Consider the following 20,150-nt stretch of genomic DNA (forward strand, 5'->3'; position numbering starts at 1 on the left):
ATCATCACAATTTCTTTACTCATTCCTCTGCTGATGAAACATTTGGGTGTTTGGTTTTGCCTGTTACAGATAAAACTATTGTAAAAATTCATTATGTAGAAAAACACGTTTTGTTTTTATTTTTTTTGTTGGTACAGGGCCTCACACTTGCTAGGCAGGTGCTCTACCACTTGAGCCACACCACCAGCCCTGAGACTCAGGTTTTTGTATCTCTTGGGTAAATATTCAGGAACGCAGTTGCTGGGTCATATAAGAAGTGTATGTTTTGTTTTGTTTGAGATGAGGTCTTGCTGTTACCCAGGTTGTCTCAAATAACTCAAGTGGTCCTGCTGTCTCAAGCCTCCTGAGTACCTGGGACTACATGTGTGCCTCACATACCTGGCTTGTTTAATTTTATAAGAATGACCAAACTTTTTATTTGTGGTGCTGCAGATGGAACTCAGGGCCTTGAGTATGCTAGGAAAGCACTCTACTATTGAGCTACACCCCCAGACCCTAAACTGTGTTTTTTCCAAGTGGCTCTACCATTTTGGGTTTCCACCTTAAGAGTGTGGCCCAGTAGCTCTACATCCTTGTCAGTCTTTTAAATTTGAGAGAATTGAATGGATATGAAGCCCTCTGGGCCTGTAGTTTGTGAGGTTTTAAATTATATATTCAATTTCTTTAATCAACATAGGACCATTCAATTTTGGTTTGCATTTGTACTTTTCCAATTGCTAGTGACACTGAGTACCTTTTTGTGTTTAGTTGCCATCTCAATTTCCTCTTTTGTGAAGCGCTTGCTTAGTGTATTTCTAATTATCCTGTGTATGGATTAATAACTTTGAACTTTCTTGTTTTTTGAGAGATTTGTTTTCATTTATTTATTTATTTTTGTGGAGTGAGGGTTTGAACTCAGGGCTTTGCACTTGCAAAGCAAGCACTCCCATCACTTGAGCCATTCAAGTCCATTTTGCTCTGGTTATTCTGGAGAAGGGATCCCTTGAACTATTTGTCTGGGTTGGCCTTGAACTGTGATCCTCCCAATTTCAGCCTCCCAAGTAGCTAGGATTATAGATGTGAGTCACCAGCAACCAGTCCCAGATTTTAAGGGATGAGGCCCAAAAGACTGTCCTGGTTCAGACCCCAGTTCTGACTCAGATTCAGTCATTTGCTAGGAAGGCTCACAGAACTCAGGAAAACACTTTTCTTATCATTACTGGATTAGAAAAGATACAACTCAGGAATAACCAGTTGGTTGTGGTGGCATACACATGTAATCACAGCACTGAGGAGGCAGAGGCAGGAAGATTGAGAGATCAAGGCTACCTGGGGCTACATTTCCAGACTCTCTCAAAACAACCACATAAGAGATGGCTAAGACACGTTAAGACTTGGGGGGAGGGACACAACACCCTACAAAAATCTCCATGAGTTCACCAACCCAAAAAGCTCTGTACCTGTACCCCATCTCTCATGGTTCTTATGAAGGTTTAATTAATAAGCATTATTATTTTGGTGGTACTCAAGTTTGAATTCATGGCTTCATACTTGGTAGGCAGGTGTTCTAGCGTTTAAGTCATAAGCATGATTAAATCACTGAGCACTGGTGACCTTCAGCCCCTCTGCTCTGGGGCTGAACTTTCCAACACTCTAGTCATCCTTAGTCTTTCTGGTGATCAGCCCCCATCTGAAGCTATCACCAGAGGTGACTTTGTTAGAACAAAGAATGCACCTAGCACCCAGAAAGTCCCAAGGAATTTTAGGAACAGTCAGGAACCAGGCACTAAGACCAAATTCATATTTTCTTATCACAGCAGAAGTCTGCCCATGAAATCAAGTGTCTTCCTTTAGAAAAGTTTCTCTCTAAGGGTTGGTGGAGTGGCTCAAGCAGTAGAAAAGTTTGTCTTGTACAGAAACACTTCATACTAAACATGGACTCAAGATTTCTTGGACTATCACAGTAAGGTGAATTTGGTGTGAAAACCTCTGCTTCTCACTACCTCCCTACCCTTCTCTGGTCAGTTCCCATCACTGTCCTTGTGACCCTCATCCCAGAAGGCTGTAGGTCTAGCTCTGGTTCCCCTGGGACTATCTACTGGCACAGGGATCCCAGTTCAACATAGGAAGGGACCTCAAGCCGTTTCCCAGAGTGAGCCTTAGGCTCTGATTGCTTGCTTTCCTTATTCAGAAGGCAGTTAAGGTGGGGATGGGGGGTCAGTTCCCTTGGGACCAAAGTTTTTGAGATTTACCTATGGGCCAGAACTTTTAGCCTAGATCATCTTAACCTAAATTTTTTTTTTTTTAATGTTTCAAATAACCTAAGCCCATGAACAATATGGGAAAGTTTATACCACCCCCTAGTGCACATACCTGGGATAACCTCTTCCTCTCAAGTGAGAAAACCTAGACCATGATGGGACTAAGTAGCCCAGGATTTGCAACTGACTAATCAACACGAGGTTGTGACCTAACCCGGTGAGCCTCTCAGATCCGTAGGCCTTTACATCAGTCCTGACAGGATGTATGAAGCAGTTTCTAGGTGTACAGTTCCCAACACTATAGCCACAGGAATTGCAATTAGCCAACAATCATGTGAGCCTGGGCAAGGACTCAAGGAAAATGGAAGGCAGACACTTCAGTTTCAGTGCGAAATCCTAAGCAGGGCAAACCGTGGGATGGGTGTTGCAAGTGCCATTGAGTTTGTGACAGGCAGAAATACACACAGTGCAGGTTTTGTGGCCCACAAAATAAAAGCCAATGTTTGGGTCAGATCTGGAATCCAATATGATGCAGGAGACAAAGTCTTGCCCCAGTATAGAACCAGGTAAGGTTGACTAGAGGAGGTGAGAGCAAGAGTCCTCAGACTGGTCACCAGGCTGCACAGGAAGGGACACTGCCCACACCAACATGCCCATTCCAGAGGGAGAGCAAGGACAGGACCACTCACGCTGCTGGGAGCAGGCTCCAGGCTCTCACTCCATTTTAGACTAGAAATTCCACTCCTGAAAAAAGGTTTGCTGCCACTCCCACAGGGCAGAGGTGGCCCAACTCCAAACAGGAGGCCTGAAGAGCTACATGGCCCCAGGGCTGGAGACTAGGAGCCCTTAAAGAACTACAGGTAGAGCAGGGACGCCAGCTACACACAACATGGGCACAGAAGCTGCTTTTCCAACTTTATTTAGAAAAACAAATCCAGGTCCCAGTGCCCTCCCATGCCCTCCCCCACCCCAGCCATAATTTAAATAACTTAGAGACAGAGTGGGAAGGAAGGGAACAGGAGTGGAGGTTGGGTCAGGGAGAGAGGGAGAAGAGCCCACTACAGCCTCCTCAGCGCCCGCTTCTTGTCCGTCTTTTTCTTGGCTGCCAACTTCTTATCTCGCTCACCAGCATGCTTCTTAGCCATGGGACCCTCGGCCCCTCCCAGGCCCCCAGGGGCCACAGGGTCAGTGGAAGAGGTCGCAGTGCCACTGGCCAGGGCTCTGCTGGCCTCAGCCCTCATACTGCTGGTCCCACCAGCGCCACCATGGATTTCTGTGAGCAGACGGGCCCGGGCGGCATACTCCTCGTAGTTCTCCAAGAGCAGGCGGCCTGCCTCCTCGTTCAGTGCAGACTCAGGGTTAGGGTGGATCAGCAGGCACTTGATGGTCTACAGGCAAAGGCCCAAAGTTACAGAGGACCCTGAACCTGTCCAGTCTCATGGTTTCCGCAGTGCTCCTCCCTCCACTCCCAACTCGTATCTCCCAGATCAGACCCAGCCACCTCCCACTGATGCCCTTTTCACCTCTGCTCACATGTCACCCTCAGAGGCTGCTTTCCTGTTACAACAAATGCTCTAAAAGGAACCCATGCCACCACCAAGTTTGCCCTGGTGGCTTCTGCTTGGTTCCCTGAGGCCCTTGTTGGGTGATGGGGAAAAGTCATGCTCTTCCCCAGGGAGCCCTTTACTTGCCCCAGTCACAGGCTTGAACTGCAGGCCTGGCTGCCCTTCCTGCAGCTTCCTCACTGGCTGAGGCTCTGACAGGCCCACTATGGACTCACCAGCCAGCAGTTCCAGCACTGTATGGGCAGGAGAAGGTTAGACACCCCAGGGAGAGGAAGGTGGAGCAGGAAGGAGGGAAGGGAAAGGTTTGGGGGCTGTTTACTGTGGAGTGCTACCCTTTCCTCGAGCCACAAAGGAAATCCCAAGTCCCTATGTTCTCTACGGTCTACCCCAGGGTCTCATTAGAAATTTAGTTTAAAAAGTTTAAGCTTGTAGAATGGGTATGGAAGGCATCAGGTGACCTAAATGCTTTAAGTGGTGTTTAGAGACCTTGGAGTACTGGCCTAGACCAGGAGGTCTCCACCTCAGCCATCTGAGACCCTGCACAGCATCCCTGGCCTCCACTCACAAGATGCCAGCAGCACCCCCTGCAGTAGTGACAACCAAAAATGCCTCCTGACAATGCAAAATGTCCCTGGGGGCAAAAATCACTCCTGGCTGAGAAACACTAATAGAAGAAAACAATCTAGAATTAAGACTGTGGTGATGGCTGTTCAAACAAGCCTTGATACTGTTAAAAAAAAAAAAAAACACTTGAATTCTGTACTTCAGAGAGTGAAATTAATGATATGCAAATTACAGCTTAAAAAAAAGAAAAAGCCTCTAACTAGATACCTGCCATGGAATGTCCTGTACAAATCCATGCTGTTGCGTTGCAAGGTGCCCCCTGACCCTGCACAGCAGTACTGGATGCCCTGGGGCCAACACTACTAACTCTTCCACAAATTTCCAGAAAAGCTGTGAATCTGATTTCCATGTGAACACCTTCCCCCCACAACACACACACTACTTCAAAGCTGACTATTTTTTGTGCGCACGTGATACTGGGGCTTGCTAGGCAAGTGCCTGCCTACCACTTGAGCTATGCCCAAATCCTTCAAAGCTTATTTTAAAAAACGTAACAAAGCCCTGTATCTCAGATAACACTGGGACGCCCAGATGGAGGCAAGTGAAGATGGGGCTAGAACTCACCAGCAGCACATGTCGGATGCCCAGCTCAGCTGTCCAGTCCCTCTTGAGCACGTTGACGCAGATCTCACCATTGGCACCCACATTCGGGTGGAAGATCTTAGTGAGGAAGTAGCCCTTGGGTGGGGAGGCAGGGAAGTCCTTCCCTAGTAGGAGTTTCATGCGGAACAGACCTCCAGCATATGGGGTCCCCTCTGGAATAGAGGGAGGGGAGACTAGCTCAGGAGGCATCCCAGTATCCCATAGAGTCCCCAAGCTTTCTCTCCATGGTCTGTGAGGTAGGTGCTTTGCCATCTCTGTAACACCTTCCATACTTCAGGTATATTCCCTCTGCAGCTCATACCTTTGCTCCATCCCCTAGAAGTCTGTTACCTTTTTAGTGACTGCCCCAGGCACAGGCCACTTACAGTAAGCAAGGACCTGAGTGCCCACCTGTCTTCTGGGCAAATAATCCTACAGTTCTACCTACTCTCCAAGCTGTTCTCCACCCAAAATAAACTGTTCTCTCATTTACCAACTTGCTTGGGTGAAAAGATGTGGAAACCATGGCTATCCTGCCCACTGTAGGCCCTAAATCCAGTCCATTAGCAGTCTGGGCAGCTGTCCTCCAGATCCTCTCCTGAAACTGACTCCTCCTCCAAGTTTGACTTCTCAACCGGCCTTCAGCTTCTCCTCCATGGGGTCAAGGGATCTGTCACATTGTTGCTTTAACCCCACTACCAGCTTACAAAGTCTACTCTCTAACTACCATCTACTTTCTTCTTTATACCACTTGAGACACTCCGCCAGCTCCTCGGGGCCTTTCTTCCACCCCCTCAACTACTTCCCTTGCAGCAAATTGTTAATTACTGCAACTGTCACCACACTTCAGGGACATCTTCCCTGACCACCACTACAGACTAGCTAGACCCTTCCCTTATAACCTTAGCTTTCTAGAAATTGAGGCGACAAGAGAAATGTAGTTTGCACAATATTAAACTAAATCTCTCCGCACAACAATCACGGGCAATCATCTGATTACTACCTGTTTCCCCATAATGCTGAGTCTTGCTTGTGTCCTGCTATGTCCCCAGAGGCCCTGACATGGACTGGAAGGATCATCTGGCCCACCCTTCAGGCCACTGCCCACTCCCACTTAATTTGTCCCCATTCTCAGGTCCAGGGAAGCCACATCTGTAAGTGCCACCCAGAACCCAGGTTAAGAATCCCAGTATATGCTCTCTCAGTGACGAGGAACTTCTTAATGCTTATGGGAAAAGGGCACAAAATTATTATCATTTGCGGCGTCCTAGAGTGTGATGCCCGACTTGCCCACCGTGTCCCCACCATAGGATGGGACCAGAAGTGTAGTGGGTGTTTTCGAGCCCTGCTTATTCTACAGTCAAGATGAGAGAGGAGTTTAGGAAGCTGTCCTCCCTCTTTCGTGCCCACACTCACCAGGGCCCTCGATGGTGACCTGCAGGTCGGTGAGGTCCTCCTCGTTGGGGAACACCTTAATGCCATCGGGTGGGTCTGCGGTTAGTGTCGTCACCTCCTTGTACACCAGGCGGATGATGTGGGGGGGCAGATTCTCTACGTTGGAGTTCTGGGCATGGACGGGAAAGGAGGGTGAGCGGCAAAGCTGGGCTTAAATAAGGACGAGGCCTCCAGACCCTCAGCCGGGAGCCTTCAGGCTGCTGCCCCAAGCTGACTCCCAACAGAAACGGGGACTGGCCTCCAACGGGGCTTCCAGACGGTTCCACCTATCCCCCAGCCCCCCAAAGACCGCTGGTAGCCCCACACGGGCCCTCCAATGGTTCCAGGTAGACCCAAGGCCTAACCTGTCCCCGTTCCCTGCCTAAGCCTTCGGGAAAAAAACCCCTCAGAACCTCGGCCCAGGCCTGGAAATGGCGGCGGGGCGCCTAGCTCCTAGTATCACCCATGGGCAGGCCACAAAGTGCCCAGAGTCCTCGCCGAGGTTCGGCGGGCCTTTCCGGCCGGGGCACCTGCGGGGCACCTGGGCTTCTGAATCGCCTGTAGAAAGGCCCTTGGGCCTATCCCGGGCCCAGGACCTCCAAGCGGGCCCTCAATCCCTCAGGGCGCCCGCGAGAGCTTCTTGGGACTCCGCCTTCTCCTCCACGGAGTCCCCCCACGACCCCTGTCGGTCCGGACGCCCGCGCTCACCATGACTGCGGCCGGCCGGGGGCGGGTCCTCCCGGCCCCCTTCCTGAACTCTTCCGGCCACCGGCCGGGGTAGGGGAGGGGGGCCAACTGCGGCCGCTACGGCCCTGGCGAGGCCCCAAAGGCCCCGCTCCCCACTACCTCCGACACCACCGCGCACCACAGCAACCACTCCGCCCACCCCCGTGCCCGGCCACACTGAGCCGGCCGCGCGCGCACCACCGCTCTTTTATACCTTCCGAAGGCCCCGCCCCCACGTAGCGCGCCTCGGCTCGAGACGTCTGCGCGCACGTTCCCTGGCACTTGACGCGCTCTAATTCCTGTCCTCAAACTACAGGCAGAAACTAAAGAAATTCATGTGGGGACTGTGCGGTGGGCTAGCCAGTGAGGGCGTGGGAAAGTCAAGGAAGGGACCTCGGAGAACTGAGGAGATGGAAATGGGGAGTGAAAAGAAAGGGGGAGCACGGAGGTGACGCAGCCGCTGATTGGGCAGTTTGAATGAGACGCCTCACGACCCGGTGTACGCGCGCGCGACTAACGGTCGGCTGGGGGCCGGGGCGGGGAGAGGGAAGGCGGGACTCGGGGTTTTAAACTCTTGATGGAAGGCACCCAGCCCAGTAGAAATGAGCAATCATAATCTGAAGGGTCACAAGACCCGCACAGGCCAATCTTTGACGGAGAAGGCAATTTAAGGGGCAGGCAGGAATGGAGAGCGACCAATGGGAGCCCAGTTTAGGACCGCGGACCCGCTCCTGGCCAATGAAATTCGTTGATTTTTTGGGGGGTCTTTAAATAAATACTCTTGCTAATGCCCCCTCCTCTCCTCGGTGGTGGGGGGTGGCCACCGGATATCCGTTTGTATTTTTCTATAGGGTGCCATTTTGTGCTGTGACCCGTGTTCTGTGTTGAGGCCCAAAAGTCAAGTAAAACATCCTAGAAGGCTTGAACCACCTGGCCCACTAGTGTGTGATCCCTTGGAATGCCAAGGGAATAAGTGGGGAGAGTCCCAAGGCTTTCTTGAGAGCATGGCCACCCTTCTGTGATGGATTTGGGGAGTTGCAGGTTGATAAGAGAATTCACCAAGACAGAGTAGAAGAAAGTAAGGATTTATTAGGATGCCATTGAAAGGGAATAGAATGGCAGGTGACTATACCAAGGGTTTTATTTGTTATTAGTACTGAAGTTTGAACTCAGGACATACACCTTGAGCCACTCAACCAGCCCTTTTTTGTGAAGGGTTTTTTTGAATCGGGTCTGGTAGAACTATTTGCTTGGGCTGGGTTGAAACCACAATACTCCTGGTCTCTGCCTCCTAAGTAGCTAGGGTGCCGGTGCCCTGCTGCAAAGGGTTTCAGAGTAAATTTTGTAGCTCAGATTAGGTCACTTTTGATTGGCCAGCTCCATTTTTGTGGACCCTACTGATTGGTTGTTTCTTCCTGGGATCATGGTTTGAATTTCTCATGCATGGCACCATCTCTCTTCCATCTGGGCTCCCTAATGGGCTGGATCTGATAGAGTAATAATGTTGCCATTTTGTGAATGGGCCAAAATGGCAGCCCCACACCAAACCCTCCCTTTGTACTTCCTGTTCCCCTGAAGTTCTGTTAGCTTCTAAACAAACCAAATCCTCTCCCAAACCTCCTCCTTCCTATGTAAGCAGACTTCTTATGCTGCTCAGGCTGCTTGTTTCTTCCTATCTTCCTGAGGGACTTTCCCATCATGGAGTTAAGCAAGCCACTCCTTGCCAACTCTGGCCTCAAGGTGATTCCAGCTCTGGGAGAGCTCATGCTCCCTCCCTGTGGGCTGAGACCAAGCCCCAGCTTTATTTGGGTACGCCTCATGCTACATTGGCGGACTCCTGTTTGATTATGGCATCTGACGACTGCTTCTCTTCCCCCCCACCCCCACCCCTGTCTAATGCCCCTTTTTCCTGAGACAGCGACCAGAGAGTGGAAGTTTCATTTTGCTGAACGTGTTCCAGTACCAGTCAATGGGAGTGACCTAGAGGCACAGGTGATCGCTAATCCCTCAAGCATCCCTCAAGCGTGTGTCACGCCTCCAGGTTCTGCCTTCCCCTCCCGTACCTAAGATGTCTGGACACTTTTTCTGCTTCCTCCATGGGTTCACCACATGTCCTTTGTCTCTGTCTGCCTTCCCCTCCCTGGGCTTACTGGGAACCTGCCTCCCATGAAAAACTTCAAACATGGTATCTTATGACTTAAGTTATACCAACTAGTTTGCCAGTCCTCTTAGTCTAAAGTAACTTTAAATCAGCTGCTAGGCAAAAGTGCTTACAAAAAAACTGTGGCTGCCATGCTAATGCCCTAACTCTGCCCCCACAAAGGGAGGAGGGAAAACAAATAGGCATGCTTGTCAAAGTGGGAACACCTGCCATAGCTAAGAGAATCCATAGGCCAACCCAACACACATGGCGGTGGCTGCAGCCTGCCGCCACTTCCCCTAGAATAAATGTGCACAGAGTACACAGGAAGGGGGGAGGGGCAATAAGCCACAGGATCAGGCCTAGACAGGCTCGCTTGTCCTGGGTGTGTGTGGAGGGAGTGGCACCTTGCACAAGCCCTGCTCCTAGCCCCACCTCACACCTCAGGGCACCAGACCCAGCCCTTGTAAGCCAATTGTTAGCTCAAGGTTATAGTCACAGAAATCACAAAATGGACATTACTGTAATAAACTTCTCATTTAAAATTTTCTATACTTTCAGCCTCAACATAAATTTTTCCCTCCAAATATTAACACTAGTTGTCCTGTATGGTACTACTGTTATTGGCCTGGGATGCCCTCTGAATGCCCTTCTCTAACTTTATAGATGATTTATTCCTTTGTTAAAAAAGTAGCCTTTATTAAAGAGGCTGCCTGCTATTAGCTGAAAGGCAATATCCTAGCATTTGTTCTTTCTAGATGGGATCTGCACCTTCCAGTCTTCTGGCTTTGTACTGAGGCCTGGCTTCAATTTTCCTTGGATGACCAAGAGAAGTGGCCTTCACAGGGTTCCTTAAATTACAATACCATACTCCAATTAGATCTTTTCTATAAAAGGGAAAAAAGTAAACTGAGGTCCCCTATACAAATTTTCTTTCATCTCAGATTGGCTCCACAATTGCTATTTAGATACTCAAAGGCTGGCCATTCTTTGTAAGCCACAGCATAAACATCCTCTGCCCTACCTTCTAAGCCACCCTAATATTCAAAACCTACTAATGGGTGCTTCCCCCTTCAACAGGTAATGGTAGGAAGAGGGCGAGTCTGTGTCCCCTTCCAGCTATCAGATCTAAGGGAAATTAAAAAAACATCTGGACAGCTATACTGATGCCCCAGACAAATACATTCAAGCCTTTATCTCTGAGATCCAAACCTTTCAACTAACATGAAAGGATATTATACTTCTATTAGACCAGACTTTTGTCTCATTAGAAAAGCAATGGGTTCTGGCCCAGGCCACTCAGGTTGGAAATGTTTACCACTTACAATGAGCCCCAATCCTAGTGGCACCTGGAAATGAGGCAATAAATGTGCCTACCTACAGGGGCACAGGCAGTCCCTTTGACAGATCCACACCAAAAGGGGCTGATGATATGGCTCAAGCAGTAGAGTGCTGCTTTGCAGGCATAAAGTCCTGGGTTCAAGCCCCAGTACAGCCAAAGGAAAGAGGAAAAAATATTTGGGGATAAGGGTGTAGCTCAGTGGGAGAGTGTCTGCCTAACATGTGCAAGGCCCTGGGTTCAATTCCCCAACATTACTAAATAAAAAAAAATAGTAAGAAAGATAAGTGGCGTTAATGTCACTTCAGCCATCTCATACTGGAAGAAAGTAGTTTAACCTAGACCAGATCCCTCATTCTTCAAGTGAGGAAACTGAGGCCCAGAATGGTTCAGAGACCTGCTCTCCAGCATATCAGGTGTCAATGTGAAATAACAACTTTGCTTTGCAGCAATGTCCTAAAGAAAATCCCCTTACCTTTCTACAGCATCTTAAGGACGCTATCAGAAAGCATACCACGGTGGAACAGAGTCACAGGTGAGAGAGGTTCTCCTCAAAGATAAATTTCTAACAGTCAGCCCCTGATATTTGTAGAAAACTCAGTCTGTGGCTGAAGGAGAAAAGTCATTGAACCAAGTAATACAGCTAGCCATGTCTGTATTTATAGCTATGTCTGCACGTCTGGGACCTTACTAACAGAAGAGAAAAAGATAAGAGACACCATGGCCTCATTGCTGCTCTCAGAGAGGACCCCACCCGACTGGAGCCTGCATCCTGAACTTGCTACCATGGTGGACAGGAGGGGTACTTCTGCAGAGAATGCTTAAGGGGGGACAGCCCGGGAGACAGCCCCTCCCCCAACCAGGACCCTGCCCTCTCTGCAAAGGTAACCACTGGAGGTCTAAGTGCCCCCATCACCAGATGGAAGGTGAGGTGCCACCTCCTATGGATTGATGGGTCCTGGCCCCGGTCCACACTCCAGTTCTTGGTATCAATGTTGAGGAGCCTCAGGGTAGCCATGATGGCAGAAAAACAAACGATCATTTTCTGGCTAGACAGTGGAGCTCATTTCTCTGTTTTACCTTTTTCTCCTGTTCCCCGGTCCAATGACAAAAGTTATCATTCAGGGCAAATCTGGCCAGCCCCTAGAGCACTAATTTACCCGGCCTCTGGCCTCTTCTTGGGGAGACCTCCTCTCCTGTCACTCTTTCCTCATAGTTTCCAAAACTCCAGTGACTCTGCTGGGATGGGATTTACTATCTCAACTAAAAGCTCAAGTTCTCCTCTCCCCAGGCAGCTATCTCTGCTGCCCCCTCCTTTCAGGAACAAATAGATTCCACAGTGTGGACTGATGAGATGAGTGTCGGGTGAGCCAGGACGGCCCTCCCTATTCAAATAAAACTCAAAATCCCTCACAGTTTCCACACCCAAAACAATATCCCCTCAAGCCTGAGGGAGGATGAGGTCTTATGCCTATTATCAATTCCTTAAAACAAGAAGGGCTACTAATCAGTTGCTCCAGCCCCTACAATAAATTAAAAATTCTTATAAAAGTTAATTTTAAAATACAAGTTACAAAGTAAACAACTGGAGAGGATATAGATAGGTAGTGAATGTATTTTTTGAGAAGTTAAAGGAAAAAGGAATGTTTTGGGATGAGAAAGGATTTTGTAATGAAGGGTTTGTCCTAAAGATTGTTTTGAATAGGAGGGATAAAGATAAACCATCAAAGGGTTTAATATGTTATATAAAGGTCTGAGTAAGTTTTAAAAGTGTATAATAAAAAATTTCAATGTGTAATAAAGTTAAAGTTGGGTATAATCTAAGAGTTGCCTAAAAGATTTTTAGGGTCATGTCAAACTATAATCAAATTCTCTATGTCTATAAAATAACAAGGTTATCTTAATATTGTTCTGCTTTGAGTAACATCTACAAAAAACTGTTACAGAAAAAGATTTTATCAAAAAATTATTTGTGTTTTCTACTGATCTTGTCAAGCTTTAAGTACTACTAAATCAGAGTTCATTTACATATTTGCTCATGTGTCTTAAATGACCATCTTGTAACAGTGTAATGTCTATACTTTATCTAAATATGGTATAAACATTTACAAAGTTATATAAAAATGGGCTAGAGCTCTCTTTTATCCAAGAGTGTTACACTTAACCTAAATCCTGACAGCCCCTGCTTCCCACAGGTCACCTACCTAGGTGTGGCCTTAAAGGGACAGATTCACTCCCTGAGTCAACCCAATCTTCAGTTTCCCTCTCCCCCATACCATATGACAGCTTACAGCTTTCTTGAGAGTTACAGGATTTTGCAGAATCTGTATCCCTAGGTATGCAGTCCCTTAGCAGACACCTTTTTATGCTCCTCCTAATATTCCTATTTGGGTCTTAAATAATGTATGGCCACCCATTTCTCTTAGAAAACTTGCCTCCAACACACTCTGTTCCTCTGGCTGACTACCTACCTTATCTTAACCTTCTCAGGGAACTTCTCAGAGAGCATGCAGACCAGATCCTGCCCCACCCTATAACAATTTCTGTTAAACCAGGGGATCTTGTTCTCCTAAAGGCTCTTCTACCCTCTCCATTGGGACTTCAGTGGACCAGCCCTCATCTGGTCATTCTCATGACACCCACTGCTGTCAAACTCAATGGGATTCCCCAATGGTGGCACCTCTCAAGAACAGTTAAAAAAAAATGGAGAAGGGAGTTGGAGGACTCTTGGAATCCTCTAGGGAACATTTCACAGTGGTTCTCCTGGCCAATGCCCGTCCTAATGCCTATGTTTCTTGTTCTCCTATTCTTCAGTTTCCTCCCTTGCATCATAACCAATTGTACCTCCAGGGATATAAACCTCTCCAAAACTGTCCAGAGGACTGCTATGAGGGCCCCACCAGGATTCAGGAGTCTGAGGATCTTGCCTCATACAGCGCCCCCTGCCAGCAGGAAGCAGCTAAGAGGCTGATGCTTTGCCCCAATTCCCGATCCTCAGCCCCTACCCCCATCATTATTAAAGAAAAAATGGGGGAATGATAGAGTAATAATGTCGCCATTTTGGGAATGAGCCAAAATGGCAGCCCCACCCCTTAACAAAAATTCCCCTGCTCTAAGACAGCCCCACCTCTACCAGAGACTCCTGTGCATGCGCTAACTTCCTTAACCTCCCCCTTCTATGAAAGCCACGCCTGGCCCAGAATCGCTGCTGCGCCATCTTTCCCCAGCCAGCCTGGCAGTTCGAGTCTGCCATTAAACTTTGGACATGAGACTTTCCTCGTGAGCTTTTTTGTGAGCAGCATTTTTCCTAACAGGATAAATCCCCCCTCCCCACTCCACACTCATATTTCATATGTTCCTTGATATTCCATCTGTTCCTTGTTATTCCTTCGTCAGCCATGTTTCCTTAAAATGAGAATCACCTCCCCATCTTCTCCTGGATGCAGTTTCCCTATTTGGAAACACAGTTACATGGAAAGGGGACCATTGTCAGGCCTCACAACAGTTTTACTCTTGGCCTGCATTTGGAGATGCCAAGTGAGGAGAGGATTGAACACAGAACTTGGCTTTCATATGCTCATCTGTGCAGGGGTGCATCCCCAGTCTGAGGGTTGCAGTGCTGTGCAGAGGGACGGGGGACTTTGGCAACCCAGTCCAGCCCAGCCACAACAGTGCTTAGCTTGTTGGTCTTTCCATCAGTGGACAGGAGCAGCAACATCAGGACCTAACTTGACCATGGGGCCTTGAAAAGACCCCCAGCCACTAGCTTCCCCTTCTGGGACCCTTGCTGCCTAGGAGAGGAAGGAGGAAGGTGTAAAAGAAACCTATAGCATAACAAAAGTCCTAGTAACTATAGTTCTTGGACAGTTTGCTACATGAGGACATATCTGCCTGATATTTAGGTCAGCCTCCTGGGTGCAGATGATTCTAGCCCATTTGACAGTCAAGGAAACTGGGGGGAGGGGGCTGTCAAGTGACTTACCCTAGGACCCCAGCAGGGACTAGGTAGTTAGATTGAGCTCTAACTCAAAAATCCACCCAAAAGCTAGGCATGGTGATGCATAGTTGTAATTCCAGCACTAGAAGATTGAGACAGGAAGACTACGAGTTCAAGGCCATCTGGGCTTATACAGCAAGACCTTGTCTTGAAAAACACAAAATCACCAAAAAAACAAAAACCCATAATGATGCTACCTCTAAACGTTATTATTTATTACATAATAAATGCTGTGCCAGGCACCATTCTAATTTCTTTACATGCTTGATCCTTGCAGGTGGATATTATAATGATCCCCGTGAACACTGCGTTCATTTATCTACCATGTGGCTGCAAGATCTGTGGGGATACAGCAGAGAATAAAAGGGACAAAACTCCTGCTTTCATGGAGCTTACATTCCAGCGGGGGAGCAAGACAGCAGGCAAGTAAATCTGTACTGGTGTGTCTGTGAGTGAGAAAGACAAGGATATTGTCAGGGCCAGGGGTTTGGCAAGGAAGCAATGGGGCTGCTCTCTTGCCTTGCTGTGCCTAGAAGGCCTCTCTGAGGAAGCATCATTTGGGCCATGGAAATGTCCAGGAGAAAACATCCTGAGCAAATGAAATAGTAAGTGCAAAGGCCCAGCGAGAGGATGGTGCTTAGTGTGTTTAGGAACCAGGTGAAGCTGGGTTGGCTCAGTGAGCCTGGATCAGTGGAGGGACTGATGTGGAAGAGGTAAGGAGGAGAGAGTGCCTAGTATGTTACAAGCTTTTTCATCATTGTGACAAGCACCTGAGGAAAACAGGGGAAGAAGGATTTATTTTGGCTCAGTTTCAGTTCATCATGGAAAGGAGGTCCTGGCACACATGACATCCAGGAAGCATAGAAAGAGATATCTTGCTAGCTGGCTTCCTCATCCTTTCCCTTTTATTCTAGTCATGTCTTCTCCCCCCCACCCCACCCAAAATATGGTGCTGCTCACATTCAGAACAGGACCTCCTCCCCACTAATTAATCCTCTGGAAACTTCCTCACAGACACACCTAGAGGTGTGCTTTAACTAACTTCCTAGGCCTCTCAACCCAATCAAGTTGACAGGATTAAGCATCACACCTAACATGTACAAGGCCCTGGGTTTGACCCCAGCACAGCGAACAAATTAACAAACAAAACACAAAAGCATAATGACAATTCTTCATGACTTCGAATCTGGTCATGTTTCTTAGCTATGACACCAAAAGCATACAAAACAAAAGAAAAATAGATAAATTGGATTTCATCAGAACTAAAATCTCAGGCTTCAAAATGAAAAACAAATGGGGCTGAAGCACACACACACACACACACACACAAAGTGAATAGGCAATTTAGCAGAATGGAAACAAGTTTTGCAAATCATATATCTGAAACATACCAAGAACTCTTACAGAGGCCAGGTGTGGTGGTTCACACATATAATCCCAGCACTTGGGAGGCAGAGACAGGATGCTCACAAGTTCAAGGCCAGTTTGGTCTACATAGCGAGTTCAAGGCCAACCTGAGCTACAAAGTGACACCCTGTCTCAAAACAAAACAAGGCAAAACAAAAAAACAAAAACAAGGGCTGGGGATGTAGCTTGGTGGTAGAGAACTTGCCTAGCGTGTGCGAGGCCTTGGGGACATTCCAATGTTGCAAAAACAAAGGCAAAGGACTTGCACATCTTCTTTTATGGGCAATAAGCCACACAAAGATCCTCAAGCCAGCAATCAGAGAAACACAAACACCAAGGCTCCACTTCCCACTCAGTAGGATGGCTGTAATCAAAAACACAGTAAGGGCTGGAGACATGGATCACGTGGTAGAGTACCTGCCTACCAAGTGTGAGGTCCTGAGTTCAAATCCCAATACCAACAAAAAATTAATTATTTAAAAAATAAAATCTAAAAACTCCAGTACTGAAAAAAGAAAATAAAAGGAAAAAGGCAGTATTGCTAGTGGGAACATAAAGTAGTGAGCCGCTTTGGAAAGCAGTCTGGCAGTCCCTCCGGTGGCTCAACATATGACCCAGAAAGCTTACCCAGGGATGTATATATATATATATATATACCTGAGAGAAACAAAGCTGTATGTTCACACAGAAAGTCACATGGAAATGTTCACAGCAGCATTCATTATTCATGACGAGAGCCATAAGGTGGAAACAAACCAAATGTTCACCATCTGATGCATGGGTAAACCAACTGTGGTCTGTTCACACAATGGAATATTATGCAGCCATGAAAAGAATGAAGTAGTGACGCATTATAAAATGGATGCCCCTTGGGAATTATGTGCTCAGTAGAAGGTACCAATCACAAAGACCACATTATATGATTCCATTTATACAAAACACCCAGATAGTCAAATCCATTCAGATGGCAAGTAGATTAGTGGTGGCTAGCCACTGGGAGGATAGGGATATGGAGGTGATGGCAACAGGACCAGGCTTTCATTGTGGGTCTCAAAAATGTCCTAAAGTAACCTTCACCTAACACAGAAGGGTAAAGGAACTGTCCATAAAAAAACCAGAGAAGAGCTTGTAAAACTCCCTGGATCCTGTCTGGAGACATAGCTGGAAAAAAAAAAAAAAGAAAAGAAAAAGCCCATCACAAAAAAAGAGCTGGTGGAGTGGCTCAAGGTTTAGGGCCCTGAGTTCAAATCCCAGTACTGAAAAAAAGAGAAAATCTCCTAAAGTTGTAATAATTGCATGACTGTGGAGGTCCCCATACCCATTGACTTGGGCACTATAAATGGATTGATTCTGTGGTGTGTGAATTATATCTCAATATAGCTGCTATTTATTTATTTTTGGTGGAAATTTTTTCTTTTTTGGTTTTTGGTTTTGGTGAGACTGGAGTTTGAACTCAGGGCTTCACACTTGCAAAGCAGGAATTTTACCTCTTGAGCCATACCTACAGTCCATTTTGCTCTGGTTGTTTTGGAAATGGGGTTTCATGAACTATTTGCCTGGGCTGGCCACTAACTTCAGTCCTCCTGATCTCTCCCTACCAAGTAGCTAGTGTTACAGGTGTAAGCCACCAATGCCCAGCTAAGCTGTTTTGTATATATAGTGATGGGATTTTATATATATATATAAATTTTTTTTGTGGTACTGGGGCTTGAACTCAGAGCCTACAACTTGAGCCACTCCACCCGTCCTTTTTGTATTAGGTATTTTTGCGATAGGGTCTTGCAAACTATTTGCCCAGGCTGGCTTTGAACCTTGATCCTCCTGAGTAGCTAGGATTATGGTGTGAGCTATCAGCACCCAGTTAAGATGTTATTCTTTTAAAATTAAGCCTGGCTGAAATTATCTTGATTTGGTTTGGTTTTCATCGGGGCTGCTGGGTAGACTGGATCAGAGAGGCCCAAAGTGGAGGTGGAAAGTCCAGCATCAAGTTGGTTATGACCTGGGCTAGGGTGGTGACTGTGGGTGTGGACAAGATGGGGGCAGAGCTGAGCAGGAATCAGGATGTGACCCATCGATGGACAGGACTTGTCAGAGGGTGGGATGGGTGTACTCAGGACATATGCCCTTCTTTTGTGAATTTTGGTGACTCAGAAATTTACTTTTGTTCAATGAAATCTAGCTTGTCCTTGCAACTTGAATTCTTGCGCCAGAAATTAACTTTCATTTCTGTTAAATTAAATTTCTGTCCATCTCTGTTAAATTACAGAAGAAGTCCGTGCTTGGGGAAAATTCCCGGGGTTCCCCAAGTACAGAAAGTGGGAGCAGGTGCTGCCTCTGCTCTCCTACTCTCTGTGCCACACTGCTGACAGGCACATGTGTTTTGTTCACACTTCCTGGACATCTGCTGGAGGCAAGGTCATTTACTGGGGTGCAGCCTTTTCTGGCGGCTACCCTCAGCTTGGTGCAGCACTGGGCTCCTCGAGAGGCACACATAGGTTCCTGTGTCCTCTGGCCACAGAGCATTGAGGCCTGCAGGAAGCATCCCTGTCCAGCTGCCTGTGGCACAGTCAGCTCAGACTTTTGAAGGAAAAGCTCAGAGAAGCTTCTAGAAATGCACAGGGACAGAGTGCACCTGTCTGCAATTCTGCCGAGTGCCCTCAGCAGAGATCTGATTTGATTCCCATTAGCAGGGTGTGACTTGCTCCTTCAGCACCAGCTGGAATCCAGGTTCAGTTCTGGTAGCCTGGGACACACAACAGAACAGGACAGGAAACATACTCTCTGCCTGTCTGCACTTCCCCATTTCAGTGGGGAGACTGACAACCAATGGTTAGTATGGCCAGGAGAAGTGGTGCACACCTGTAATCCCAACATGAGGAAGGAGAATTTCGAGTTTCAGGCCAGCCTGGGCAGCATAGCCAGATCCTGTCTCAAAACAAGCAAACAACAACAAAAACTAGTAAGTACGGAGAGGGGGTGACCACCATCCCTTTACCTGGCTGTATGTGGTGGCCCTGGATACTGGACTCTGTGTGCCCACACCGGGAGAGTCCTGGGCTAATGACAAGTCTGCAGTCTTAAGAGATATTTGTTGCTGCAAAAGTCAGAGCAGGCTAAGGAGGTTTAGGAGAGCCAGGGACAGGGATGCGGGGAATAGTTTTATACCAGGTAGACCTTATTGAGACGGCAGTATTCAAATAATCATTTAAACGAATCAGCAAATTTTGTGAGAATCCCGAGGAAGACCATTAATGGCAGAGGACAGAGCCACTGTCAAGGTCCTGATGAGGACTGGGAGTCGGTGTCTCATGCCTGTAATCCTAGCTACTCAGGAGGCAGAGATCAGGAGGATCGAAGTTCAAAGTCAGCCTGGACAAATAGTTTGCGAGACCCTATCTCAAAAAAACCCTTCACAACAAAGTGCTGGTGGAGTGGTCAAGGTGAAGGCCCTAAGTTCAGCCCCAGTACTGGGAAAAAAAAAAAAAAAGTCCTGATGAGGGAGCCTGAATATCATTAGTGTTCAAGACAGCTTGACTCCCTCTAAGCAGTCACACGAGAACTTTTCAGCTTGAAGTGTCTGGCTGGGGTAGGGGGTGACAGGAACCATTTCCTTTGGGGCCCTGAAGCGGCAGTGAAGTCCTGTGTTGAGGGTCCCTGGTGACCTGTGAAGACACCCTTCCATGGACCAGGTGCGCCCTCTAGTGATAGAGTGAGCCCTAGAGCATGAGGCAGAGGCTTCGCACTGCCCTAGGGGCTACTTTAGCCACCATCTTGACCACCAAGATTGATGAGATGATCTCAGTGCTAGCCGGGTGGGAAAAATCAGACATTCTCACGTGTGAACTTGAAACAGGCTTTCTGGGATGCAGTTGGCACCGTTTGACAAAGTCTTCAAAAAACCCTCTGGCTGCTTTACCCAACCCTTTACTTCCTGGGAGCTCATCCTAAAGAATTAATTGAATGGCAGGCATGGTGCCTCACTACTGTAATCCCAGCACCTCGGAGGCTGAGTCAGGATGATTGTGAGTTTCAAGGCCAGTCTGGGCTACATAATAAAACTGTGTCTCAAAAAAAAAAAAAACTGACTACATCAAGT

The 20,150-nt window shown here is 47.5% G+C and overlaps 1 protein-coding gene and 1 pseudogene across 1 annotated transcript; one reads left to right on the forward strand and one right to left on the reverse strand.

Moving 5' to 3' along the window:
* Positions 1–3,143: 3,143 nt before the first annotated feature.
* On the reverse strand, positions 3,144–7,362 carry Ube2s (ubiquitin conjugating enzyme E2 S). The gene is made up of 4 exons (XM_020179726.2): positions 7,154–7,362; positions 6,428–6,575; positions 4,994–5,184; positions 3,144–3,628 (listed from the first exon to the last, which is right to left on the reverse strand). Exons 1-4 carry the CDS (start codon positions 7,154–7,156, stop codon positions 3,299–3,301), a joined length of 672 nt encoding a protein of 223 aa, XP_020035315.1. The 5' UTR covers positions 7,157–7,362; the 3' UTR covers positions 3,144–3,298.
* A 9,748-nt stretch (positions 7,363–17,110) lies between these two features.
* Positions 17,111–17,217, forward strand: LOC141418384 (small nucleolar RNA SNORA26; annotated as a pseudogene).
* Positions 17,218–20,150: the final 2,933 nt, after the last annotated feature.

Source organism: Castor canadensis, chromosome 16 (genome assembly GCF_047511655.1).
Source record: "Castor canadensis chromosome 16, mCasCan1.hap1v2, whole genome shotgun sequence".
Taxonomy (NCBI): domain Eukaryota; kingdom Metazoa; phylum Chordata; class Mammalia; order Rodentia; family Castoridae; genus Castor; species Castor canadensis.